Here is a 26,907-nt window from a genome sequence, read left to right as displayed (position 1 = left end):
ACCTGATCCAAAAACACCCACCCACCCACAAAAAAAAGAAAGAAACAAATTTCACTACAGCCAACCAAAGACAACCAACCACACCCTAAGCCACCCCCCAACCTCTCTCACCACCAAGGAATAATACTGTAATAATAATTTAATAATAATTTATTACTTACACCCCACCCCTCTGGCCGGGCTTCCCCAGCCACTCTGGGCGGCTCCCAACAGGATATTAAAAACACAATAAAAGAAAAAACTTCCCTGAACAGGGCTGCCTTCAGATGTCTTCTAAAAGTCTGGTAGTTGTTTTTTTCTTTGACATCTGGTGGAAGGGCGTTTAACAGGGTGGGTGCCACTACCGAGAAGGCCCTCTGCCTGGTTTCCTGTAACTTGGCTTCTCGCAGCGAGGGAACCGCCAGAAGGCCCTCAGCGCTGGACCTCAGTGTCCAGGCAGAACGATGGAGGTGGAGACGCTCCTTCAGGTATACTGGACCGAGGCCATTTAGGGCTTTCAAGGTCAGCAGCAACACTTTGAATTGTGCCCAGAAACGTACTGGGAGCCAATGTAGGTCTTTCAAGACCGGTGTTATGTGGTCCCAGCGGCTGCTCCCTGTTGCCAGTCTAGCTGCCGCATTCTGGATTAATTGCAGTTTCCGGGTCACCTTCAAAGGTATCCCCACGTAGAGCACATTGCAGTAGTCCAAGCGGGAGATAACCAGAGCATGCACCACTCTGGCGAGACAGTCCACGGGCAGGGAGGGTCACATACGCTAAGTAGAATAATAGAAGCATTGCCACCCCACCCCACTCACCATTCCCCCTCTCCCTCTTTCCCCCTTTTCTTCCTAACCTAACATTGTATGTAACACTAATAATAATAATAATAATAATAATAGGAGGAGGAGGAGGAGAGGGCTTTCGAAGGCTGTTAGCCTTGCTGCCTGTGCTCTGCATCCACAATCGGAGGCAGCAAATGTTTCTGAATCCCAGTTGCTGGAAACCGCAGGAGGGGAGAGGGGTCTTGTGTTCGAATCCTACTTGCGGGCTTTCCATAATGGACATCTAGGTTGGCCAAAGTGAGCACAGGAGGCTGGACTAGATAGGGCCAGATGCTGTAGCAGCTTCTCCTTTTTTTTTTAAAGATGATATTTATTAAATATTTAATAGTTACAAAAAGAAAAAGAAAAAAAGAAAAAGAAACAATGAAAGTTTAACAAACAATACATCGAAAATAAAAAGAAAAAACAATAGCACAAAACAGCAAGAAAAAATTTAAACATTTAAAAACACATCCAATTTTCATTTCGTTATCTTTCATATGCTTGTTTCCTCGACTTCCTCGCACCTCCCTTTTTTGTATTCTAGTTCAAATTAACTAGTTCAACAAATCCTTTCCCTCTTTCTCAATTTTTGTTCTATAATTTATCTTAACACAATTTAACTTTAAATTTTCCACTTTAGCACATTAACAATTAATATTCATATAGTTCTTAATAACGCTTCTGCTAAAACCAAATAACTTCATTCCAATATACTTCTAACATTCATTAATTTTGCAATATTTCTGTAAATATACTTTAAATTTTTTCCAATCTTCTTCCATCGACTCTTCTCCCTGGTCTCGGATTCTACCAGTCATTTCCGCCATTTCCATGTAGTCCATCAGTTTCATCTGCCATTCTTCCCGGGTGGGTAGATCTTGTGTCTTCCACAATGAGTATTCTTGCTGCTGTTGTGGCGTACATGAAAAAAGTTCTGTCTTTCTTTAACACCAATTGGCCGACCATGCCCTATAAATCACTTTCATAATATTCTCTCTTAAGGCATTACATGCCGTAAATTTCATACCAGTGGTCCATAACTGTTCCCACTCAGCCATCATAATGTTATGTCCGACATCTTGTGCCCATTTAATCATACAGCTTCTCCTTTGATGTTCTCCTCTTCTGACATTTCAGCCTAGCAGATATTCCGGAAGAGGCTCCGGCTGATCTCAAGGAGCCGACTCCTCAGGACCCGGCGGCTCCCACCCACAAAGCGGACCCGCCACCCCCTGGGGAAGCCAAGGAGGCCCCCCCTGATTCGGCGCAGGCCCCCGCGGCGGCAGAGCAAGCGGGCCCAGTGGATCAAGGAGAAAGGACCTTGGCCGAACCCGCTCCCTTAGCCCCAGGGGCCACAACCCAGGATGCTGGTGAGCCCAGCGTTTCCGCAGCAAAGCCAACGTCGGAAGGAAGCGAGACCCCTGCGGCAACCCCTGCAGAGGTTCCGGAGACCCCAACCAGCCCGTACCTCACTCCGGACTTTGGCAAAGAGGACCCGTCCCAGATTTTGGGTAAGGCCATCGAGGTCTCTGGCTTTGCGGGGCCAGCAGAATGAGTCTGGTCCAGACGGAGGGAATAGGCGTGAGGGGCAGGGGGCCAGAACAGCTCCTGTAGCCTTATGAGGCTTTGCCCTCGGGTGGGGAAAATATTGCGCCTGGGAAAGGGAAGTGGGAGTCAACAGACACTCAAAGAATAGTTTAGGAGAAAAAGATTTTATTTCTACCATCCATGAACTGGTAGAAGGAGCAAGTGTGATAGGGTTAGGGTTAGGGTTAGGGTTAGGGTTAAAGCATGCACGAGTTCACAATCATGTGCACAAGCATATATACCCCTTTCCAGTTCCCTCCTCCTTTCTCCTCCTTCAGGAGTCCTGCCCCATGATGTGTTCCCCTGAGCATGTACAGAAAGCTGTCTTGGGACTATTGTGGACTCTTGGCAGGAAAGGGGGTGAGGGGGTTTCAGTGTGTTCCAGTTGTTTCATTCTTGTGCTTTGGCATGGTTCCCGGACAGAAAGCAAGTTGCAATGTGGTTCTTTAGCAAGGCCAGAAGGCATGAGAAAGGCCTGAGAAACAGTGGACTGTTCTCTACCTTTGTTACAGCAGAGTGGAATGTTTTTGATGCTTAGCTGCTGAGAAAGTGATTTTGAGAAGCTTTGAGCCTGCTTTGGGGGGGGGGTGACTTCGGGCCTAGGTGAGGTCACCTGTCCTCACCTTCCTTCACTCTCTTTTTTTAAAAAAGGAGGAAATGAAATATAAGTTGTTCATCCTTTAGGCCCAGGGGTCAGCAAACTTACCACGCCTCAGGCCGGTGTTTCCAGCGCCGATCGCGCGGCGGGCATTGGAGCGCATGCCCATACTCGTTCGCACACACTATTTCCGGCGCACTTCTGGGTCGGAGGAGCACCGGAAATAGCTTGTGCGCATGTGCACGGGCCTCCTCCGACCCGGATGTGCACCGGAAATAACGCTTGTGCATGCGCAAATAATGCTTGCGCATAAGCTATTTCCGGTGCTCCTCCGACCCGGAAGTGGGCAGCAGCGCAGTGCTGGTAAGAGTGGGTGTTGGCAGCGGGCGGTAGGGTTTGCCGCGGGCTGGATAAACGTGTCCCTCAGGCCTTATCCGGCCGGCGGGCCTTAGTTTGGGGACACCTGCTTTAGGCTGTGCCTGGCTTCGTCTCAGGGAGAGGGTGGGATTCCCCCCCCCCCAGGCTGCTTCTTCAGCCTGCCAAATGGGTGGGCCGGCCCTGGTTGTGCAAAGGGATGCCTTTTCGGCACAGTCCCGGTTCCCTGTAGCAGACTGTTACTTGAAAACAAAGCACTTTGCGCAGGTAATGATGATGATGATGATTTTTATCCCCCCGCCCATCTGGCTGGGTTTCCCCAGCCACTCTGGGCAGCTTCCAACAAAGTATTCAAATACAGTAATCCATCAAACATTAAAAGCTTCCCTAAACAGGTCTGCCTTCAGATGTCTTCTAAAAGTCTGGTAGCTGTTGTTCTCTTTGACATCTGGTGGGAGGGCGTTCCACATGGCGGGCGCCACCACCGAGAAGGCCCTCTGCCTGGTTCCCCGTAACTTGGCTTCTCACAGTGAGGGAACCGCCAGAAGGCCCTCAGAGCTGGACCTCAGTGTCTGGGCGGAGATGCTCCTTCAGGTATGCTGGACCGAGGCTGTTTAGGATCCATACTAAAATGGATAAAAACTCGCATCAACTGGTGGGATGCCTCAGCTCCTTGTTTGCCCAACATGTGGCCCTCATTTGGTCCAGGGTTGCGCTGTTGCTGACCACCGCGGCCTCATAGGATCTCCTGAGCAGCTGGTGCCTTTGGCTGTGGTTTTGCTGAGCCCCAGAGCTTGGAGATTGCAGGGCAGGAGGAGAGTTTGCCTTGTGCCCAGATCCACCTGGCATGCGCTGCTTCCCTCCCTCCCTCCCTCTCTGGCATGCGGAGAAAAGCTCCTTTCCATGAGATAAGCAGGCTGGCAAGGGGAGGGACCGGGGCGCATCGCAGCATCAGGTGTTGTTGAGATCGCTCTCCCTGCTGTGACAGATGGGACAGCGTGTCTTGTGGCTGGGTGACCTTGCAGGGGGGTTGGTAGGGAGGGAGTGTGGGGTGTGTGCAAGGCAAACTGTGGCAAGTGGGTGAGGTTAAGGGGCAGAGGCGGGTTGGCAGGGCAGCAATGGAAGTGGAGGACGATTGTGTGTTGTCTGTTGGGGAGCGATCACCAGGTGGGTTTTGTCCTGGGCTGAGCATTCGCTAGGCACCTGCAGTTTTCGTGTGCCAAGGCAGTGGCGTAGCGTGGGGGTGCGGGGGGGGGGCGGCCGCACCGGGCGCAACATCGGGGGGGGGGCGCGCTCGCGCTCGCAGCTCTCTGCCCCTACCTGGCTCACTCACTCTCTCTCACTGCAGTGCTGGCTGTGCGAATCCGATCCGAGCCGCCGGGTCGCCGCCCACTGTGGAGGGGAGGGTGTCAGGCGTGCGGTGCGGAGAGAGAGCGAGGGACTATCTGGGGGAGGGACAGTGCAGCGGGGGGGGGGGGCAAATTACTTGCCTTGCCCCGGGTGCTGACAACCCACGCTACGCCACTGTGCCAAGAGCAGGATCTGCAGAATCTTCAATCTCCAAGTCAAATGAAACAACTGAATATCAAGTTTCTAGTCCTTATGAAAAGAAATGTTCGAAGGCCCAATGAAAGTGCAGGGGAGTTCAGGCAGACAGTGCTGTGTTGTCCCCTCCTCCTTTCTTTCTCATGGAGACCTCGGGACCTGAACCAGGATGTGCTGTGAGGCCAGTGTCTCAGGGCTGGGTCATAACTTACTGATGGGACATGCGCAGAAGGCCGCACTCCCTGGTGTCTCCAGGAAGGCCTGGGACAACCTCTCGTTGGAGACCCTGGAGAGCCATTGCAAGGCAGGATAGATCTGAGATGGACTGACTTCAAGCTTGCATGATCCGATCAGAAGGTTGGCGGTTCGAATCCCCGCGACGGGGTGAGCTCCTGTTGCTCAGTCTCTGCTCCTGCCAACCTAGCAGTTTGAAAGCATGAAGTGCAAATAGATAAATAGGTACCGCTCCGGCGGGAAGGTAAACGGCGCTTCCATGCGCTGCTCTGGTTCACCAGAAGCGACTTAGTCATGCTGGCCACATGACCCGGAAGCTGTACGCCGGCTCCCTCGGCCAATAAAGCGAGATGAGCGCCGCAACCCCAGAGTCGGCCACGACTGGACCTAATGGTCAGGGGTCCCTTTACCTTTACCTTTAGCTAGAACTTCTGAGCTCCACCAGTAAGTGCAAAATATTGCCTTTGAACTGATAACAGACGGACACCTAGGATAAAGGAGCAGAGTGCATCCAAGCACATTTTCAGCCCAGGAATTAGTTTGCGGCACTAGAACTGAACCCTCAGTCCTTTCTCACACAAAATTAATTCCTAATTTGCCCCCAGAGTTTCTTTGCTTTGGCAGGGGGGGGGGGGCAGGCAGCTGTGAGGGATGCTGTTGCTGTTGTTTAACAACCTGGGAAATGAAAATTGACGGTTGTTTAGTACAGTATTCTGCACTTTGGGTTACCGAGATGTTGTTGGACTACAAGTCCCATAGTCCCTGGCCATTTGCCGAATTGGCTGGGGATGATGGGAGTTGTAGTTCCACAAATGTCTGAGGACCCAAGGTTGGAGAACGTAGATCTAGTATGATGCAGATATTGACCCGTAAATCCCAACCTACCTTCTGCCCATGCCTGGTGGAGATAATATTGAACTAAGTGGACCAGTGGCAGGGCCAGATTTAGGTTTGATGAGGCCCTCAGCTACTGAAGGTAATGGGGCCCTTTATATGTCCAGCTGTGCTTTGCCAACAACAAATTGTCGCTGGTTTTTTTGTGTTGAATATATGTTCTATGGTAATTTATGGGCCTAATAGGTATCTAAAGCCATTTGCACATAACAAAATATGTATTTTATCAAAGTAACTGTTGAACTGAAATACAATTAAGAAGAAGTATATTAATAGTGAAATAATTATGAAGCTTAACATAAAATGATTGGTGGCCCATTACTTACATCGTAGGAGCGTACACAACACAAAACACTGTTGCTGTATGTAGGTTTTATTTATTTGTTTTTTATCTTTTATTTTGGAAATGTACATCCAGGTTTTTTTTCTTTAAATTTTTTGGGGGCCAAGGGAGTGCGGCCCTAAGCTATAGCTTGTTTAGCTTATACGTAAATCCGGCACTGGGGACGCGGGTGGCGCTGTGGGTTAAACCACAAAGCTTAGGACTTGCAGATCAGAAGGTCGGCGGTTCGAATCCCCACAACGGAGTGAGCTCCCGTTGCTCGGTCCCTGCTCCTGCCAACCTAGAAGTTTGAAAGCACGTCAAAGTGCAAGTAGATAAATAGGTACCGCTCCGGCAGGAAGGTAAATTGCGTTTCCGTGTGCTGCTCTGGTTCGCCAGAAGCGGCTTACTCATGCTGGCCACATGACCCGGAAGCTGTACGCCGGCTCCCTCAGCCAGTAAAGCGAGATGAGCGCCGCAACCCCAGAGCCGGCCACGACTGGACCTAATGGTCAGGGGTCCCTTTACCTTTAAATCTGGCACTGGCCAGTGGCCTCACTCAGTACAATGCACCACCTCTTGTGGTTATAACCAGGGCTGTGCTGTGCAGCTGTGGGTGTGTGCAGTATATGGTACAGAGCTTCCTATGCCTAGCACCTTACGCTTTTAAGAAAATTAAAGTTTCTAGCCCTCGTGACTGCAAAGATAGGCTTAGAAGGATGGTGGGTCATGTCTCTGGTGAAATCTCACTAATGGAGTGGGACGGAGTGCTATATTTGCTGCATAAGCTCCATGCAGCACAAGGTTAAACGATGGAACTCCCTGCCACAGTGATGGCCAGCACCCTAGAGGGCCGAAAAGTAGGTTAGACAAATTCATGAAGGAGAGGGCTGTCGATGACCACTAGCCAATGGCCTTACTCCATAGTTGGAGGTGGCAATGCTTTGGAATTCCAGGTGCTGAAAACCCCAGAAGGGAAGAGGTCTCTTGTTTTCGGGGGCTGCATGCTGGCTTCCCATTAGAATCACAGAATTCTAGAATCATTTAATTCTCACAACACCCCTGCGAGGTAGGGGAGGCTGAAAGAGGCAGGGACCGGCTCAAGGTCACGGAGCAAGCTTCATGGCCGAGCGAGGAATTCGAACCCTGGTCTGCCAGGTCCTAGTCGGACACTCTAACCACTATGCAGCACTGTCTCTCCACTTCAGATTCTAAGTGAATCGTAGAATTGTAGAGTCGGAAGGGAAACACAAAATGGGAACACAAAATGCATGATAAAACAAAGACGGAAGGGAGGGACCCTGGGGTCATCTAGTCCAACCCCCATTAATGCAAGAATCTCAGCTGAAGCATCCATGAGAGATGGCCATCTGACCTCTGCTTAAAAACATTGGTGCATCTGTCTGGCCCCTGAGAGACTAGCTGACCCAACAGGTAAAGGGACCCCTGACCATTAGGTCCAGTCGTGGCCGACTCTGGGGTTGCGGCGCTCCTCTCGCTTTACTGGCCGAGGGAGCCGGCATACAGCTTCCGGGTCATGTGGCCAGCAGGACTAAGCCGCTTCTGGCGAACCAGAGCAGCGCACGGAAACGCAGTTTACCTTCCCGCCGGAGTGGTACCTATTTATCTACTTGCACTTTGACGTGCTTTCGAACTGCTAGGTGGGCAGGATCAGGGACCGAGCAACAGGAGCTCACCCCGTCACAGGGATTCAAACCGCCGACCTTCTGATCGGCAAGCCCTAGGTGCTGTGGTTAACCCACAGCGCCACCCGCGTCCCTCTAGAGACTACCTTACACTTCGTTTAAAACCAAAATCGCATTTGGATAAAAACTGCTTCTCAGGCCTCTAGTCCTAGTCTTTATAACCCTGTACCTTCTTCCAGAAGGCAGAAGCTGAAAGAGTGTGTACTATCCTGCCACTGGTCCTGTTATCTAGGGATGATGGGAATTGTAGTCCCAAAACATCTGGAGGGCCAAGTTTGCTATTCCTGGCTTAAAGACCTGTGAGGAAGGAGAGTCCAAGATGGTTTTGGCCCCAGCCTGGATACATCGTGGAGCAAAGATGAAACCCCTTTAAAGCGCTTTACGGCCTAGGACCCTCGTACCTACGGGACTGCCTCTCCCAATACGCCCCGCGGAGGACCTTAAATAGCAACACCCTAGAGGTCCCTAAGGAAGCCAGGCTAGCCTCAACCAGAGCCAGGGCCTTTTCAACACTGGCCCCGGCCTGGTGGAACGCTCTGCCTCATGAGACCAGGGCCCTGCAGGATCTGATTTCTTTCCACAGGGCCTGTGAGACAGAGTTGTTCCGCCTGGCCTTTGGCTTGGAATCAAGTTGATCCCCTCTTTCCTTTTCCTTTCTCCTTTTGTGATGGAATTCCTATTTGGGGACTTCCCTGGCTTTTTTTCTGGCCTGGATAGTTGGCCTTGGTGAAGATTTGACGTTTTCATCTCCAAAAAGTTTTTGATTCAGTTCTACTGAAATGAGGCTCATTTTAATGTTGTATTTTAATCTTGTTTTTAAGTTGTATTTTAATCAATTGTTTTTTACCTGGTGTTAGCTGCCCTGAGCCTGGTCTTGGCTGGGGAGGGTGGGGTATAAATAAATTTTTTTTTTTATTATTATTATTATTATTATTATTATTATTATTATTATTATAACTCGGCAAGGCTGCTGCCCAGACGCACCATCCCTATTTCGCCAGTAGGGGTCACCCTCTGCACATGCCTTGGGGAAGCACTGCTGCATACAGAATTGTCACCATCAGCTGTGATTCCTGGCCATGGCAATTTCCACCAGCGGCTGGGCTGCTTTTGCAGCCCTGAAGTGACCTCCCCCCCCCCCGGGAGGGGCACAAGCCTGGCCCCAGGGTGTGTGGAGGTCCTGGGCTGCCCAGAGGACAAGATCCGCTCCCCCTCTCAGCCCCACCCATGTTGCCCTAAGCAAAGCAGAGCAAGATGTTTGGCTGCAGGAGTTGCAGGAAGGAGCACCCAAGTGGCCTGTGGATTTGTGTAGGGTTTCCTTAACCTTTCTTTCTCCCGAAAATGTCCCACAAGGCAGCGGGTACAGATTTTCCTTGGGGCTTACTTTCATTGGGGGGGGGGGGGTTTACAAATTTATTCACATTCAAAATCACAAATGAAAAAAATTATAAGAAGATTCTTCCGAATCTTTAGACTTCCCTCTTCCCCTCCATGGGTTCTTTAGTTAACTTTTCCAACTGCATATTGTAAATAATAATAATAATAATAATAATAATAATAATAATAATTTATTATTTGTACCCCGCCCATCTGGCTGTGTTTCCCCAGCCACTCTGGGCGGCTTCCAACAAAGATGAAAAATACACTAAAATGTCACATATTAAAAACTTCCCTGAACAGGGCTGACTTCAGAAGTCTTCTGAATGTCAGGTAGTTGTTTATCGCTTTGACATCTGATGGGAGGGCGTTCCACACGGCGGGCGCCACTACCGAGAAGGCCCTCTGCCTGGTTCCCTGTAGCTTTGCTGCTTGCAAGGAGGGAACCGCCAGAAGGCCCTCGGAGCTGGACCTCAGTGTCCGGGCAGAACGATGGAGGTGGAGATGCTCCTTCAGATAATAATAATAATAATAATAATAATAATAATAATAATAATAATAAATAATTTGTTATTTATACCCCGCTCATCTGGCTGGGTTTCCCCAGCCACTCTGGGTGGCTTCCAACAGAATATTAAAATACCATAACCTATTAAACATTAAAAGCTTCCCGAAACAGGGCTGCTAAATCACTCTAGCTTTTAAGTTCTCCATTGTGTCCAAAGTCTATGTAACATTACAAAAGAGTTATTTCAAACAGGCTCAAATACTATGCTATAAGATCCACTATCTTGTAATATTACATATGAGTCTATTCTACTGATGAAGCCTAGGATGTCGAAACAAGGCTAATTTTCTGGAAATCCTTGTCTTAGACTCTGTGAAAGGATTCTGTGGAACTGTAATAACCCTTCATGTGGATTATTGGACTCTTTGAACAGACAGGTGGAATTGATACTTACACATGTATGGACCTTATGCATGACCAAAATGGTCAAAGGCCTGGAAACGATGCCTTATGAGGAACGGCTAAGGGAGCTGGGCATGTTTAGCCTGGAGAAGAGGAGGTTAAGGGGTGATATGATAGCCATGTTCAAATATATAAAAGGATGTCACATAGAGGAGGGAGAAAGGTTGTTTTCTGCTGCTCCAGAGAAGCGGACACGGAGCAATGGATCCAAACTAGAAGAAAGAAGATTCCACCTAAACATTAGGAAGAACTTCCTGACAGTAAGAGCTGTTCGACAGTGGAATTTGCTGCCAAGGAGTGTGGTGGAGTCTCCTTCTTTGGAGGTAGTTAAGCAGAGGCTTGACAACCATATGTCAGGAGTGCTCTGATGGTGTTTCCTGCTTGGCAGGGGGTTGGACTCGATGGCCCTTGTGGTCTCTTCCAACTCTTCTATGATTCTATGAACGGACTATAGAATGAACTGATCCGCTGGGTCTTCTGTTTTTCCCGTCGAACTTTATGAGACTTCCATCGAAATCTACAATTTGATAGAGTGAATAGTATACCTTATTTATTCAAAAGTACAGCCAGTTACGTCTTGTGTGTGTTTATTGAGACAGCTTCTAGGAGCCACGGAGGAGAGCTGGCTGCAGGGCGGGAGCCCAAGGTGGATGAATGAGTTAGCCCAGTGGTGTTTCTTTTGTTTTAACCCCTGCCTCTCTCTTCCAGATGACACCCCCCCTCCACCTGCTCCCTTCACCCATCGCATTGTCCAGCTGAGAACGGCGGAGTTCAAAGACACCTACAGCATCAACACCAAGGAGATGCTGGGAGGGTGAGGCCTGGCGGCGGGGGGGTGGGAGGAAGAGGGTGCCAAATCGTTCGCTCTTCCAGTGACATAATTGTGGGAACGTTCAGGGTGGCAGGAGAGGATATTTTGTTTATTAATATCCTTCCTAACCTGCGCTAGCAGGTTCTATTCCTTGGCAGAGTTTTACAGTTCCCTTTTTAAACACACAGCAGATAGCTGGTTGCAGGTTTGTGTAAGCCTCTCACTATTAAGTTCCTGGTAAGTTCCCTTAAAGGTAAAGGGACCCCTGACCATTAGGTCCAGTCGTGGCCGACTCTGGGGTTGCAGCGCTCATCTCGCTTTATTGGCCGAAGGAGCCGGCGTACAGCTTCCGGGTCATGTGGCCAGCATGACTAAGCCGCTTCTGGCAAACCAGAGCAGCGCACGGAAATGCCGTTTACCTTCCCGCCAGAGCAGTACCTATTTATCTACTTGCACTTTGACATGCTTTCGAACTGCTAGGTTGGCAGGAGCAGGGACCGAGCAACGGGAGCTCACCCCGTCGCAGGGATTCGAACTGCCAACCTTCTGAGCAGCAAGCCCTAGGCTCAGTGGTTTAGACCACAGTGCTACCCGCGTCCCATTAAGTTCCCTTATGTCCCTCTTAAAAGAATAAACATGCCACAATCTTGTTTAAAGTACAGTGGATGCTCAGGTTGCAAACATGACCTGTGCGGGATGCACGTTCACAACCCGCAGCATTTGCAACCCGCATCTGCATGTCTGCGCATGCGCGGGTTGCAATCCGGCGCTTCTGCGCATGCGCAAAGTGCAATTTAGCGCTTCTGTGCATGTGCAACCGCTGAAACCTGCAAGTAGCCTGTTCCGGTACTTCCAGGTTTCGGCGGTCCACAACCCGAAAAACGCAACCTGAAGCAGCTGTAACCCGAGGTATGACTGTATATTAAATAAGTTTACTCACATCATCAGTTCAAAGTTGGATCCCTGAAGGCAGACTTAGTTACAAAGTACATACGTGTGGATCTGTGAGATGCTCCAACAATGGAGGCAGCCAAAGAGAGAGGTGGTGCTGCATGCTTTGTCCCTTTTGTTACCTGGGCAGGTAAGGTCACGCCCACCTCTAGTCACATGCAAAGGAAGGATGTCCCAGCCTAGGAGGAAACAGGAAGTTTTCCGCTGGCTGGACCAAACATTCCACTGCATGTCCACTCTAGGAAAACAAGGAATGTCGTACTTGGCTGCTACTTATGTATCGCATCCCACAATAATTGTGACTGTTACCAATTTCCTGATGGTTTTCTGCGATATGGATATTATTTTTGAAATAATACACGTAAAAGAAAATACAGCAGCCGTGGTTAAGATTGGCATTTGTAAATGAAAGAAAGAATGCTGCAGTGTTTTATAAAGTGCAGAATATTGAAGAAAACACACCCACCCAGCTGCAAGCCAAACCCTCTCCAGCAATCAGTAAGCAACAGACCAATAAAGTATTGCCTTAAAGCAGGGGTAGGCAACCTAAGGCCCGGGGGCCGGATCCGCCCCAATCGCCTTCTTAATCCGGCCCGCGGACAGTCCGGGAATCAGCGTGTTTTGACATGAGTAGAATGTGTCCTTTTATTTAAAATGCATCTCTGGGTTATTTGTGGGGCATAGGAATTCGTTCATATTTTTTTCTTCTTCAAAATATAGTCCAGCCCACCACATGGTCTGAGGCACGGTGGACCGGCCCACGGCTGAAAAAGGTTGCTGACCCCTGCCTTAAAGGAACACTTAGCTCAGTTGGTTAGAGCAGTGTGTTGATAATGCCAAGGTTGCAGGTTCGAACCCTGTATGGGGCAGCTGCATATTCCTGCATTTCAGGGGGTTGGACTAGATGATCCTTGAGTGCCTTTCAATTCTATGATTCGCAACACCATCAAATCTAGAAGTCCGGTCATTCATCATTCAGATCTAGAAATCCCCATTACTTTCTCATGCATGCACTCTAGGCTTGGGGCAACTCACTGAAATGTTTTAAATGGTTCTAAATTTGATTTCTCTGTTTTGTTTTTGTTGGGCTGATGTTGATTAAATGTTTAGTTGGGGATGGTGGTTATTATAATTTGGGTATAACTGTAAACTGTTTATTATTGTTATTATTGTTGTTGGTTTCTATTGATTTATTGGTTTGTTTGTTGCCCGTACAGGATATTTTGTTTCTTAATGTTTGATGTGTTATGTTTTTATATGTGTTGCAAGTTGCCCAGAGTGGCTGGGGAAACCCAGCAAGATGGGCGATATATAAATTAAAATATTATTATTATTATTATTATTATTATTATTATTATTATTATTATTAGCAAGAACTGTCATGAGAGGTTTGTTGTTACCAAGCCATCATTGCACACAGTGCCTGAAAGGCAAAAGGGTCTCTGCCCCAAGGAGTTTACAATCCAGAAAGATAATTGGTGGTGGTGGTGAAACAGAAAGGGGAAAGTGAGGGTGAGGAAGAAGGGATAAACGTCATCTATTCTTGCAGTTGGGAATGAGGCTTCATGGGGAAAATGAGCTTTTTAGTGCTTTGGAAGAACTTTGGAAAGAATTCATAATTCTCAGGGCCTGCCTTTCTTTTTCCCTCGACAGGGGGAAGTTTGGAGAAGTCCGTACGTGTGCAGTGAAGGAGACGGGCCTCAAGCTGGCCGTGAAAATTATTAAGAAGCAGGGGCCGAAAGACAGGGTAGGTGCCCTCTGGTGTGCAGTGTGCTGCAACATGTAGCAATGCGCGCAACACCTTTTCTGCGCTGGTCTTTGTGCTGGGTTTTCCTGCACGGGTGCCCTGCTAAGTTTAGTTCAGGTTTGTGAAACTCATTCATTATTTCATCCGGCTGAAATGAGAGGACCAAAGCGATGGATGTGCAAAATAACGTAAGAACAGTGCAAATTTACTAAAAGGTGTTTTGTCAGCGCTTGTGCAACAGAGCCTCCCTTACTCCTCCTCACGCCCTGGGCATTTCCCAAACCTGCTCCGGTGTGCTGGGCCCAGGGGTTAACCCGAGTAATGCGGTCCGGGTCCGGTCCGGAATCCAGGGATTCCACGAGGCATCCGTCCGACAGGGTCAAGGCAGGAAACCAGGCTAGGTCAGGCGCAGGGTCTCAGGCAGGTACTAGCAAACAGTAATGTTGCTCCCACAACCTGGGCTGGGCTCCGGCAGCCTTTTATCTCTGTCGGGGTAATGGCCGATCCTGATCCCCCGACGACTCACCTCCCTGTCTTGCCCGAAGGCGAGCACTCCTCCTGCAAGTACTCAGGTCTCTCCTTCTCTCAGACCTCAGTCTCTGCAGCTCGGGAGACGTTGGTGGGTTACTAGACCCAGGGGCTGCCTCAGCCTCCCCATACCCAACCAGTAGCGGAGCAGCTGTAAGTGATGGCCCAGCTGAAAGCAACGAGGTCATCCCCGCATCTGGGGCCAGGGCAGGCTCAGGCCCCTGACTTGGCCCAGCTGGTGCTTGTTGCAGGGGAACCTGTGCAGACTGGGACTCTTCAGGATCATGCCCCAGACTTGCCTGAGGCAGAGGATCCGGTGCAGACTGAGACTCCCCTGATTCCGAGTCCGAGTCCCAGGCCATCACATCGGGAGGGTTGGGGGAACCCCTAGGAAAGGTTTGGGGGGAAGAGAGGGGAAACTCTGTTGTGCAAGAATAAATCCTTGCACTGACAGGGCATGTTGGTTGGACAGCACCCATGGTCTGCGCATAGGTTGACTGCAACTCCTGCCAGTCTCAGGTAGTGGAAGCTGTGGTGCAAAACTGTGACATTGGTGGGGGCTGATGGGAGTTGTGGTTCAAAATGTCTGGAGGGTACCAGCCTGGCAAAGGCTCCCCTAGCCAGCCTCCATTCCACACTGACCAGCTTTTGCCCCTCTAGGAAGCGGCCGAGGTGGAAATTGACGTGATGAATCAGCTGAACCACAGGAACCTGATCCAGCTATATGACGCCATCGAGACTCCGAAGGACATCATGCTCTTCATGGAGTTGTGAGTCATGGAGTTGCCAGGCAGGCTCTCGGTCCTCGGGCGATCGCCGCGCTCAGGCCCGCAGTTTGAAAAGACACGACACACGAGGAAAAACAAATGCGGAGGGAGGAGGAGAAAAGCAAGCTCTGGCGCAAGTTTAGCAGAAAAAGCATTGATTCATTCAAATGAGGACATTTGTTTGTTTCTTTCTTTTTTTCCAAATTTTTTAAATTAAATTTTCCACAATTATAACAAATATAACATAAAAAGAAGGGGAAAAACATACAAAAAAATTATACAGTACTGAAAAAGCAAAAGCAAAACAACAACAATTTAGTGCCATATCCCTTAAAAACCCGATTTTATTTACATTGTTAATTGACTTCCCCAGATCCCTCCCTTCTGAATTTCATTGTGTCTTTCCAATATCATTCTTAAACTAAAAATATTTCCAGCAATTAACTATCTTTTTCTTTTTTCTTATTGTTCTTAATCCAACTGATTAAATCCTAAATTAATCCTAGGCCTATTTGGTGCTTTCAAGTGACTTCTAATTATTTATATTACAATATTTATTCAAATAGTCCTTAAATTTCTTCCAATCTTCTTGATATTCCTCCTCTTTCTGGTCGCGGATTCTTCCAGTCAGGACATTTGTTTCATTGGGGTGGTGACCAGCCTAAATGGGACCTAAATGTGGGAGGATATGGGATGGCCTTTTGGTGATGTCACATGGACGCTGGGAAAATCCCACATGCATGAGTAGCACCCAGAATGCACTGCCCTGAGCATAGCTGTCAAGCGTCCCTTATTTGGCGGGACAGTCCCTTATCCCAGCGCCATGTCTCGCTGCTGTCCCTTATTGATGATGTCCCTTAAATAAGCTACTGAAGGTAATGGGGTCCTTTCTATGTCCAGCTGTCCTTTGTCAACAACAAATTGTTGCTGGTTTTTTGTGTTGAATATATGCTATATGGTAGTTTATGGACCTAATAGGTATCTAAAGCCATTTGCACGCAACAAAATATGTATTATATCAAAGTAATTGTTGATCCCTTATTTTGGCTGCTGATCCCTTATTTTTGAGGCTTCTCGTCCCTTATTATTATTTTTTTATAATAATATTTTATTAAGATTTTCCATAACATCACAAAAAGAAAAGAGAAAAAAAGAAAAATACAAAAATAAAAAACAATTAAAAACAGTTCAGTTTTTCATAACATCTTGCATTTGCTTGTTTCCCGGACCTCCCCACACCTCCCCTCTTTGTATTCCAGTTCAATATATTTGTTCAGCAAATCCTTTCCCTCTTTATCTTTATCCTTATCTTTGATCTCAATATATTATAACTTTATATTTTCACCTGTTAACAATCCATTTTTGCATATTCCTTCATGACATTATTACTAAAAACCCCTTAACTTCAATCCAACATCATTCTAACATTCATTAATTTTACAATATTTCTGTAGATAGTCTTTAAATTTCTTCCAATCTTCTTCCACCAACTCTTCTCCCTGGTTTCGGATTCTGCCGGTCATTTCCGCCAATTCCATATAGTCCATCACCTTAATCTGCCATTCTTCCAGAGTGTGTAGTTTTTGTGTCTTCCAATACTTCGCGATGAGTATTCTTGCTGCTGTTGTAGCGTACATAAAAAAATTTCTGTCCTTCTTTAACACCAATTGGCCAACCATGCCAATTGTCCCTTATTTTCAAATCTGTAAGTTGACAGCTGTGGCCCTGAGGGGTTTGGGGTTCACCTGATGGTCTAAGGCAGCCCCTTTCCTGCGTTGCAGCGTGGAGGGCGGCGAGCTCTTTGAGCGGATCATCGATGAGGATTACCAGCTGACGGAGGTGGACTGCATGGTCTTTGTGCGTCAGATCTGTGACGGGATCCTCTTCATGCACCACATGAGTGTTCTCCACCTGGACCTCAAGGTAGGAGAACATCTCTGCCCTCGCTCAGGAAGGAGGAGGAGGGACAAAGCTATTGTGGGGCACAAGAACTTCGGGGCCAAACCAGCGGTTCCCGGACACTGCTTCCATAAATGTATCTGCAGTAGCTCCGACGCAACCTTATAAAAAGCATCACTCTCAGTAGAAGTTTGCGTAACCCACTAAGGAAGATAAAATTCAGAAGTGCAGCAATGAATGGCACGTTTATTCAAATGCCAATGAAAATTATTTAGTGGAATTCAGCAAAATGGATATATCTGATCCAGTGATACCAACTTTTCAGAGTCAGATGGGGTATAAATTATTTTTTTTACCGTATTTTTCGCTCTATAAGACGCATCAGACCACAATATGCACCTAGTTTTTGGAGGAGGAAAACAAGAAAAAAATATTCTGCATCTCAGAAGCCAGAACAGCAAGAGGGATCGCTGCGCAGTGAAAGCAGCAACCCCTCTTGCTGTTCTGGCTTCCGGGATAGCTGTGCAGCCTGCATTTGCTCCATAAGACGCACACACATTTCCCCTTACTTTTTAGGAGGGAAAAAGTGAGTCTTAGGGAGCAAAAAATACGGTAATTATACACTCCCTGCTGCCTCCTTGCCTCTTATCGGCCCCCGCACCATGTAATCCCACTGCCGCCCAGGGGCTCCTACTACCAACTTTGGTAAGGTAAAGGTAAAGGACCCCTGACTGTTAGGTCCAGTCGTGACCGACTCTGGGGTTGCGGCACTCATCAAGCTTTATTGGCCGAGGGAGTCGGCGTACAGCTTCCGGGTCATGTGGCCAGCCAGCAGGACTAAGCCACTTCTGGCGAACCAGAGCAGCGCATGGAAACGTCATTTACCTTCCCGCCAGAGTGATACCTATTTATCTACTTGCACTTTGATGTGCTTTTGAACTGCTAGGTTGGCAGGAGCAGGGACTGAGCAACGGGAGCTCACTCCGTCGCGGGGATTCGAACCGCCGACCTTCTGATCGGCAAGCCCTAGTCTCTGTGGTTTAACCCACAGCACCACCTGCATCCCTACCAACTTTGGTAACCACTGCCAAAAAAAGAGATGGGCATCAAACAGCCGTGGGTCTGCCCAGTTCCTCTGCTGCACCAGACACAAGATATCTAGTTGCTCTCCAAGGGGCAGAGAGACCTTCCTGCCATCTCCCCCCAACCTTTCCAGATTGCAAGGGGATTATTTGCAGGTCCCCTACAAAGTCACTAACCGGAGGTGGTGTTTTGGGAGTGGGGGGTGTCATCTTTTCTCTCCCTCCGCAGCCAGAGAACATCCTGTGCGTGACCTCGACCGGCCACATGGTGAAGATCATTGATTTTGGACTCGCTCGAAGGTAATGCCCAGAGCAGAGGGCAGCAAACTTACCACGCCTCGGGACGGTGTTTCCAGTGCCGATCGCGTGGCGGGCCAGAGGGCAAGGGAGTGCATGCCTACGCGTGCGCAAACCCTATTTCCGGCACACTTCCGGGTCAGAGGAGCACCAGAAATAGCTTGTGCGCATGTGCAGGGGCCTCCTCCGACCCGGATGTGCACCGGAAATAACGCTTGTGCAGCCGCAAATAATGATTGCACATGCATAAATAATGCTTGCACATGTGCTAATAACGCTTGCGCATGTGCACATAATGCTTGCGCATGCGTACAAGCTATTTCCGGTGCTTCTCCAACCCGGAAGTGGGCAGCTGCACAGCGCAGCGCCAGTAAGAGCGGGCGGCAGCAGCGGGCGGCAGGGGTCGCCGCGGGCCGGATAAACGAGTCCCTCAGGCCTTATCCGGCCCACGGACCTTAGTTTGGGGACCCCTGGCCCAGAGCATCGCCAGCCTGCACCAGCCCCCTCTCTGCTTTCCGCACTCCTGACCCTGCTGTGTGCCTCTTCTGGGCACCGGGCGAGGGGAGGGCACAGGACAAAGTCCTTTCCGAAGGGAGCAGGATCCTGGTGCTAGATTCTTCTCTCTCTCTCTCACCTTCCCAGGTACAACCCCAGAGAGAAGCTGAAAGTGAACTTTGGCACCCCCGAGTTCCTGTCTCCGGAGGTGGTGAGCTACGAACAAGTCTCCTACACAACGGATATGTGGAGTATGGGGGTGATCACCTACATGCTGTGAGTTGAGGGGAAGGGGTGCCTTTGGAATCAGAAATAATAATAATAATAATAATAATAATAATAATAATAATAATAATGCTATTTGTACCCCGCCCATCTGGCTGGATTTCTCCAGCCATTCTGGGTGGCTCACAATAGAATATTAAAAACATGATAAGACATCAAACATTAAAAACTTCCCTGAACAGGGCTGTCTTCAGATGTCTTCTAAAAGTCAGGTAACAGTAGTATCTCGATTGAGTCCGCCCCGTTTAGTGTCCATTTCGTGGAACGTCAGCAGCAAACCCGGAGGTACAGTGGTACCTCGGGTTACATACGCTTCAGGTTACAGACTCCGCTAACCCAGAAATAGTACCTCAGGTTAAGAACTTTGTTTCAGGATGAGAACAGAAATCGTGTGGTGGCGGCAGTGGGAAGCCCATTAGCTAAAGTGGAACCTCAGGTTAAGAACAGTTTCAGGTTAAGAACGGACCTCCAGAACGAAAAGTTCTTAATCCGAGGTACCACTGTACCGGAACAGGTTACTTCCGGGTTTGCTGCTCGCGCACGTGCGCAGAGCGGCACTTTGTCAAGCATCTGGGGCTCCGGAATGGATCCCAGACTCAAAACGAGGTACCACTGTAGTCGTTTATTTCCTTGACACCTCATGGGAGGGCGTTCCACAGGGCGGGTACCACTACCGAGAAGGCCCTCTGCCTGGTTCCCTGTAACTTGGCTTCTAGCAGCGAGGGAACTGCCAGAAGGCCCTCGGAGCTGGACCTCAATGTCTGGGTAGAACGATGGGGGTGGAGATGCTCCTTCAGATATACTGGGCCGAGGCAGTTTAGGGCTTTAAAGGTCAGCACCAACACTTTGAATTGTGCTCGGAAATGTCCTGGGAGCCAATGTAGGTCTCTCAGGACCAGTGTTATGTGGTCTCGGCGGCCACTCCCAGTCACCAGTCTAGCTGCTGCATTTGTCAATTATTTTATTTATTAAATTTGCATACCCTCATTCATCTGGAGATCAGATGGGCGCCTCACAAACATAAAAGTACCAAATGAGAAAGCAAAAAGTCATAATAAAACAAAGAGGCAGAAGGAGGGTCCCTGAGGGTCATCTAGCCCAACCCCATGCAATGCAGGAATCTAAGCGTCCCTGACAGTCGGATCTCCAAGGAAGGAGATTCCACAACCTCCTCTGCCGAACAGCTCTTGCTGTCAGAAAGTTTTTCCCGATGTTTAGTTGAAATCTTTCTTCTACAGTCATACCTCATGTTACGTTTGCTTCTGGTTGCGCGTTTTCAGGTTGCGTCCCGCAGCGACCCGGAAGTAACGGAACAGGTTCCTTCCAGGTTTCGCCGCAGGTGCGCAAAATGACGCCACAGAAGCTGCAAATCGCGACCCTCTGAGACGCAGGTTGCGTTCTTTTCAGGTTGCGAACAGGCCATCCGGAACGGTTCCCGTTCGCAACCAGAGGTGCCGCTGTAATTTGAATCCGTCGGTTGCGGTCCTGACCTCTGGGGCAGCAGCAGCAGCAATGTATTTGGCAGAAACAGAACTGCAGCAGAACACCCACGGTGTCGATTGCGGTGGGGAGAGATTGGAAGGGAAATGGGCCCAGCGAGCCGGTTTTTTGTGCTCTGACGTAGCCACGGCGTGTTCTGGAGCAGCCAGGCTCCTGGCCCCGGAGTCGCTTGCATTTGCCAAATTTCTGAGCCCCAGGAGAGTTTTCCTTCACTAACGAGCCTTGATTGACGCTCTCTCCTCGTTTCCCCACCCTGTTCTCAGGCTGAGCGGACTCTCCCCTTTCCTGGGCGACAACGACACAGAAACCCTAAACAACGTCCTGGCAGCCAACTGGTATTTTGATGAGGAAGCTTTTGAGGGCATCTCTGAAGAAGCCAAGGACTTTGTCTCCAACTTGATTATCAAGAACAAAAGGTCTGGGACCATTTGGGGCAAAAGGGGGGGAAACTTTGCTTTTTTCTCTGTGGGAACCGATTAACCTCCAGGTCAGCCAGAGAGCAAATGGAGAGGCACCACACCCTTTAACATTTTCTAGCTGGAGGGAGACCAGTAGAAAATTGCACAGGCTCTTTAGAATCATGGAACCAGAGAGCTGGAAGGGACCACAGGGGTCATCTAGTCCAACCCCCTTTTCACCCAGTGTGAGACTTGAACCCACAACCCTGAGAGTCTCATGCTCCACCAACTGAGCTATCCCGGTTGAAGAAGCGAATCTGGCTTCTGCTGTGATGACAGAGGACGTTCCTGGAAAAGAGGGGAGGCGATAGAGGTTTCTAAAAGGAAGCAGTGCGCTGAGAAAGGGGACAGAGAGACTTTTTCTCTCGCTCACATGACACTAGAAGTTGTGGACATCCGTAAGGACCTAAAAAGAGCTGGTTGCTGGATCAGGCCCATGGCTTTTTTTAAAAAAATTACATTTTTATTGATTTTTTAATATATCTGTTCCAACAGTCATACAACATAACTGCTCATCTTATACAATATTTTTAGACTTCCATCAACACCTCTGATGATTTTCCATTCTCTATCGCTTATTATGCATTTCTTAATTTCTATATTTTTAAAATTTAATTTATTATTTATACCCCGCCCATCTGGCTGGGCTTCCCCAGCCACTCTGGGCGGTTTCCAACCGAATATTAAAATGCAGTAATACATCAAACATTAAAAGCTTCCCTAAACAGGGCTGCCTTCAGATGTCTTCTAAAAGTCTGGTAGTTGCTGTTCTCTTTGACATCTGCTGGGAGGGCGTTCCACAGGGCGGGGGCCACCACCGAGAAGGCCCTCTGCCTGGTTCCCTGTAGCTTTGCTTCTCGCAATGAGGGAACCGCCAGAAGGCCCTCGGCGCTGGACCTCAGTGTCTGGGCAGAACGATGGGGGTGGAGATGCTCCTTCCGGTATACTGGACCGAGGCCGTTTAGGGCTTTAAAGGTCAGCACCAACACTTTGAATTGTGCTCGGAAATGTCCTGGGAGCCAATGTAGGTCTTTCAGGACCAGTGTTATGTGGTCTCGGCAGTCGCTCCCAGTCACCAGTCTAGCTGCCGCATTCTGGATTAGTTGCAGGTTCTGGGTCACCTTCAAAGGTAGCCCCACGTAGAGTGCATTGCAATAGTCCAAGTGGGAGAGAACCAGAGCATGTAAATATTTAAAACATTTAATGATCCTTAACTAATAATTCTCCTCATTATCTTTCTTGCAACATTTCAAATGATTCACCTTATGAAACTTCTTGTAATCCTACTAGCGTAATCTGTTCATCACAATTGCTTTCCAAATAGTTTGTAAATTTACTCCAGTCTTCTGAGAATCTCTGGTCCCACAGGTTTCGAATCCTTCCTGTTAATTTATCTAACTCTGCATAGTCCAGGATCAGGCCAATGGCTCATCTAGTCCAGATTCCTGTTCTCACAGTGTCCAACCAGATGCCTAGTGGGAAATCTGAAGGCAGGATTCGAACGCAAGCCCTCTGCCCTCCTAGGGTTTCCATCAACTGGTATTCAGAAGCATTGCTTCCCCCCCAGCTGGGGAGGCAAGAAAAGGCCATCATGACTAGTATAGCCATCAGCAACCCTCCATGAATTTGCTTTATCCTCTTTTAAAGGCATCCTTGTCTCCAGTTGCAGGGAGTTCCACAGTTTAACACTCCATTGCATGAAGAAGGACTTCTTTTTATCTGCCCCGACATTCAGCTTCCTTGGATGCTCACGAGTCCTCGTGTTCTGAGAGGGGGAAGAAACACTCCCATAGTAATAATAATAATAATAATAATAATAATAATAATAATAATAATTTATTTATACCCCGCCCATCTGGCTGGGTTTCTCCAGCCACTCTGGGCGGCTTCCAACAGAATATTAAAATATTAAAATACAATAGTATAGTGAAGATAGCTATTCTTGATTAGAAAAGGAAATAAATTTGAAGAATGTAGCTTTCTCAGCGTCTTCCCAAAAGTCTGTATTTTAAGAAAACACCCAACCCCCCCCCCCCAATTGGAGGTCTGGTATGCGGGTGAAGGGTGGCGATATCTGAGTTTTCCCTCAAGGCTCCCTGCATATTGAATTTCTTGCTGCTCCTGAGATCTTGAGGCTGGGTTTGGGTGCCGGACGAGATGCTTACGGGTCTCAGGGACGGAGGTCCAGTTAAAAGAGCTGTGCTGCGAGTCATGCCCTTTTATGAACCGTACCCCAACCCTGCAGACTAGTTGCTATCACCACGCTCTAGAAAGTTGTGATACGTGGGATATCCAAACCACGTTTTTGAAAGGGGGCCATGCCCATTAAACCATAACAACACACCCACTAAAGATGAATGGGTAGTCAAATTGTGTGAGTGCTTGGAGCTCGCGAAGCTGACAGATGCAATAAGAGATAAACTTAAAAAGAGGGTGAAAGAAGAATGGGGATGTTTAAATAATTATCTAGGGCAGGGGTGTCAAACTCAAATTCATCGGGGGCCGCATCAGCAGTTTGGTCACCCTCAAAGGGCTGGTTCGAGTTCGAGTGTCTTCAAAGCCCATGACACCTTTAACAGCTGGATTAAGTAATGCAGAGCTTCTGGCTCATGGAACACTAGACCTTGATTTCATCTGAATACATATATGAATATAAAAATTGTTTCCTATTTGGCTTGGTGTTTAAGTTACACAAGATGTGCAGGTTTTAATTTTTCTCATTCCCCAAATTTTAATCGAGCGTTTGTTTGGATTTTCCCCCCTTTGCTACCTACCCTAACCCTTTGAGGAGGGCGGGAACTGATGGCCGGACCCTGTAATAACATTGAGGAAAAAATTGCATGATGTGTAAATACCCTAAAAAATAAACCAATTCCTTATCAGCCTTTTTTCCATATATAAATTTTTGCAACGCGCACCCTGCGGAAGCCGCACCTGACGTTATTTACAAAACATGCACTTGCGTATCGAATTTGCTTTTGAATCACGAATCCCCAGAGGCGGAGGATGCTGTTCATTGGGCAGCGCGGAAACGCGCCTAAAGAAATAAAGAAAAGCAAAGCAAAAGCACGCTGCCCCGAGTATTCACAGGGCGCGCTCCCGAAACACAAGCGCGCTCTCGGTCTCCCTCTCTGCAAGGCGTGCGAAGCCAGCTCTGCCCTTCTCCGCATTCCACCTCGCGCAGGCGCGCTGCGCTCCCGCCGGGACTTATTTCACCCCGGCGAGCCCGAAAAGAAGTTGAGAGCAGCAGCAGCGGCCTCCCATATCCAACCCCGCCCTCGCCGTGTCAAATAAGTCTCAGCTAGGTAGCTGGAGGAGGGGGAGGCCGGCGCCTGCGCAGAAGGGACCCGAGGCGCCCTGCGCGCGCGCCGCAGCCCAAGCTTCCCTCACAGATATATATAGACCAGACTACACGGGCCACATGATGAGGTCTGGCGGGCCGGATTCGGCCCGCGGGCCTTGTGTTTGACACCCGTGATCTAGGGGATAAGTCTTCATCAATAAAGACCTGGCTATGTTTAGAATGATACCGCATAGGGAAATGTTCCCTGATACCAAGATGAAGGATTCTATGGAATACAGCTAGAGAAAATCGATAAGAATAATGACCTGTTGTGACCTTGACGGAAGCGTACAATAGATGAGCCTTCTTGTGTTTTGGCTCATTTCTCCTTTTCCCCCTCTTTTTTTTCTTTCCCTTTTTCCTTTCTTTCTTTCTTTCTTTCTTCCTTCTCCTTCCCCCTTTTGTTCTATGCCATGTGCTTTGATATTTTTTGCAGTTTTTTAGCCTTTTCCATTATTATTATTATTATTATTATTATTATTAAGGATTTTTCTTTTGTCATTTTGGTTGTTTATATTAATTTGTATTTGTTTAAAAAGTTAAAAAACAACAACCAATAATAACACAGCAGGATAAAAAGACCCCATGGGGGGGGGGGAAGCTGCAGTAACTGGTTGTGTGTGGCACCAATTGGCCAGTGACTGTGCCGTTGACAACTTCATCCCCTACCGGCAGCAGAAGCTGAGTGCGAATTCTGCAGGGCAGGTTGGAACGCAGACTCTGTTTGATGCGCTTTCTATTTATTGCAGGGTTTTGTACGTTGCAGGATGGGGGGGGGCTAGGGGCTCTGGGATACAGCAGCTGCAGGTGGTGACCCCCCCCCCCCCGATAACCTTTGCCTCTTGTCCCCCTCCCCAGCGGACGCCTGAGTGCCGCACAGTGCCTGCAACACCCCTGGCTCAACAACTTGGGAGAGAAAGCCAAGCGGGTCAACCGGCGGCTGAAATCCCAGGTCCTGCTCCGAAAATACGTGATGAAGAGGCGATGGAAGGTATTTGCTTCTTTATTGCTGTAAATTTCTGTCCTGAGCTTCCTCACAAAGGAAAGGGGCAGCCAGTCCTGGGAGGGAGCTTGCCAAATCCAGAAGGGGGGGGGGATGGCTGTTTTGGTCCATTTTCCCACTCCCCTGTGAGTCATCCCACAAGCTTTGGGCTCAGACTGGGAGGTAGCGCAATGGCTGCTGGCTGGTGGGCCACCCACTGTTTTGGGGTGGGGTTCAATCGCACGCCAGCGGAATTCAGGTCGCACAAGTCTAGTTGAGTGGGAGGCTTTGCACAACAAACCTGCTTCCCCCCCAAAAGATAAGACTTTTTGCAGCCAGGAAAGAGGAAGGGAAATGCAGTTGCTTTGATGAACATCATATATATATATATATATATATATATATATACACATATATACAGTGGTGCCCCGCAAGACAAATGCCTCGCAAGACGGAAAACCCGCTAGACAAAAGGGTTTTCCGTTTTGGAGGTGCTTCGCAAAATGAATTTGCTATGGGCTTGCTTCGCAAGACGAAAATGTCTTGCGATTCCTGGGGGGGGGGTTTGCTCCTCACCCCCTTTTTCTAAGGCACTAAGCTGCTAATAGCCTTTTAGCAGCTAATCCGCTAATCCCTTAAGCCTTTAATAGCCGCTAATAGCCGCTAATAGCGCTAATCCGCTAATGGGCTTGCTTTGCAAGACGAAAAAACCACTAGACGAAGAGACTCGCGGAACGGATTCTTTTCGTCTTGCGAGGCACCACTGTAATTAGTTTTTCAACATATCATTTTCAACGGTAATTAAACATGCTTTCACATCTTACACCTTTTTTTTTACTTCCATCAATCGTATCTGAAAACTTTCCAATCTATTCACTAAATATACATTTCTTGCTTCCACAATTACATTTAATTCATAACTAATATCTCTATTCTTTCTCTGCAATGCTTCAAACATTTCTCCTTACAAAACCTCTTGTCGTCCTACCAGTGTAATTTGTGGATTACAGTTGCTCTTCAAATAGTTCATATATTTGAACGTCATCTAACCTCCCTGGAAACAAAACATGATCGGTGCTCAGTGAACCCAATTTTTTAAAATAAAAAATCCCCCCTTTTTAAAAACAATATTCTTATACGTTTAAATCATTTTCCGTTTTTGCAAATCTGAGATTACTTGAATCCCTGGACTTCCCCCCACCCTCCCCTGGTTTCCAATTTTTATCTGTTGCATCAAAAATTACATTTTTTCAAAATCATTTTATATCCTTTTTTAAACTTTAGTCATTACATTAGAAGTCTTATAACAATCCTGTTAACCTTTTAAATATCTATGGTGTTCTTTAAG

General features: G+C 48.2%; 1 protein-coding gene across 6 annotated transcripts in view; it reads left to right on the top strand.

Annotated features, from left to right (window-relative positions):
* MYLK2 (myosin light chain kinase 2) overlaps positions 1-26,907 on the top strand; it is a 45,513-nt gene that overhangs the window by 12,937 nt on the left and 5,669 nt on the right. For all 6 annotated transcript variants that reach the window (XR_014512839.1, XR_014512840.1, XR_014512841.1 and 3 more), the window contains exons 3-11: positions 1,944-2,317; positions 11,123-11,228; positions 13,830-13,923; positions 15,112-15,221; positions 17,000-17,141; positions 18,429-18,499; positions 19,139-19,267; positions 21,040-21,192; positions 25,436-25,568. Coding sequence is in view for 3 of the 6 variants with exons in the window: in XM_083447425.1 (XP_083303551.1) it covers positions 1,944-2,317; positions 11,123-11,228; positions 13,830-13,923; positions 15,112-15,221; positions 17,000-17,141; positions 18,429-18,499; positions 19,139-19,267; positions 21,040-21,192; positions 25,436-25,568 (1,312 nt within the window). In the remaining 3 variants the exon portion in view is untranslated. The remainder of the gene's footprint in view (positions 1-1,943; positions 2,318-11,122; positions 11,229-13,829; positions 13,924-15,111; positions 15,222-16,999; positions 17,142-18,428; positions 18,500-19,138; positions 19,268-21,039; positions 21,193-25,435; positions 25,569-26,907) is intronic.

Source organism: Podarcis tiliguerta (assembly GCF_965153285.1).
Source record: "Podarcis tiliguerta genome assembly, chromosome: 6".
NCBI lineage: Eukaryota > Metazoa > Chordata > Lepidosauria > Squamata > Lacertidae > Podarcis > Podarcis tiliguerta.
Note: the sequence above shows the minus strand (reverse complement) of the source record. Positions and strands in the feature narration are given on the sequence as shown.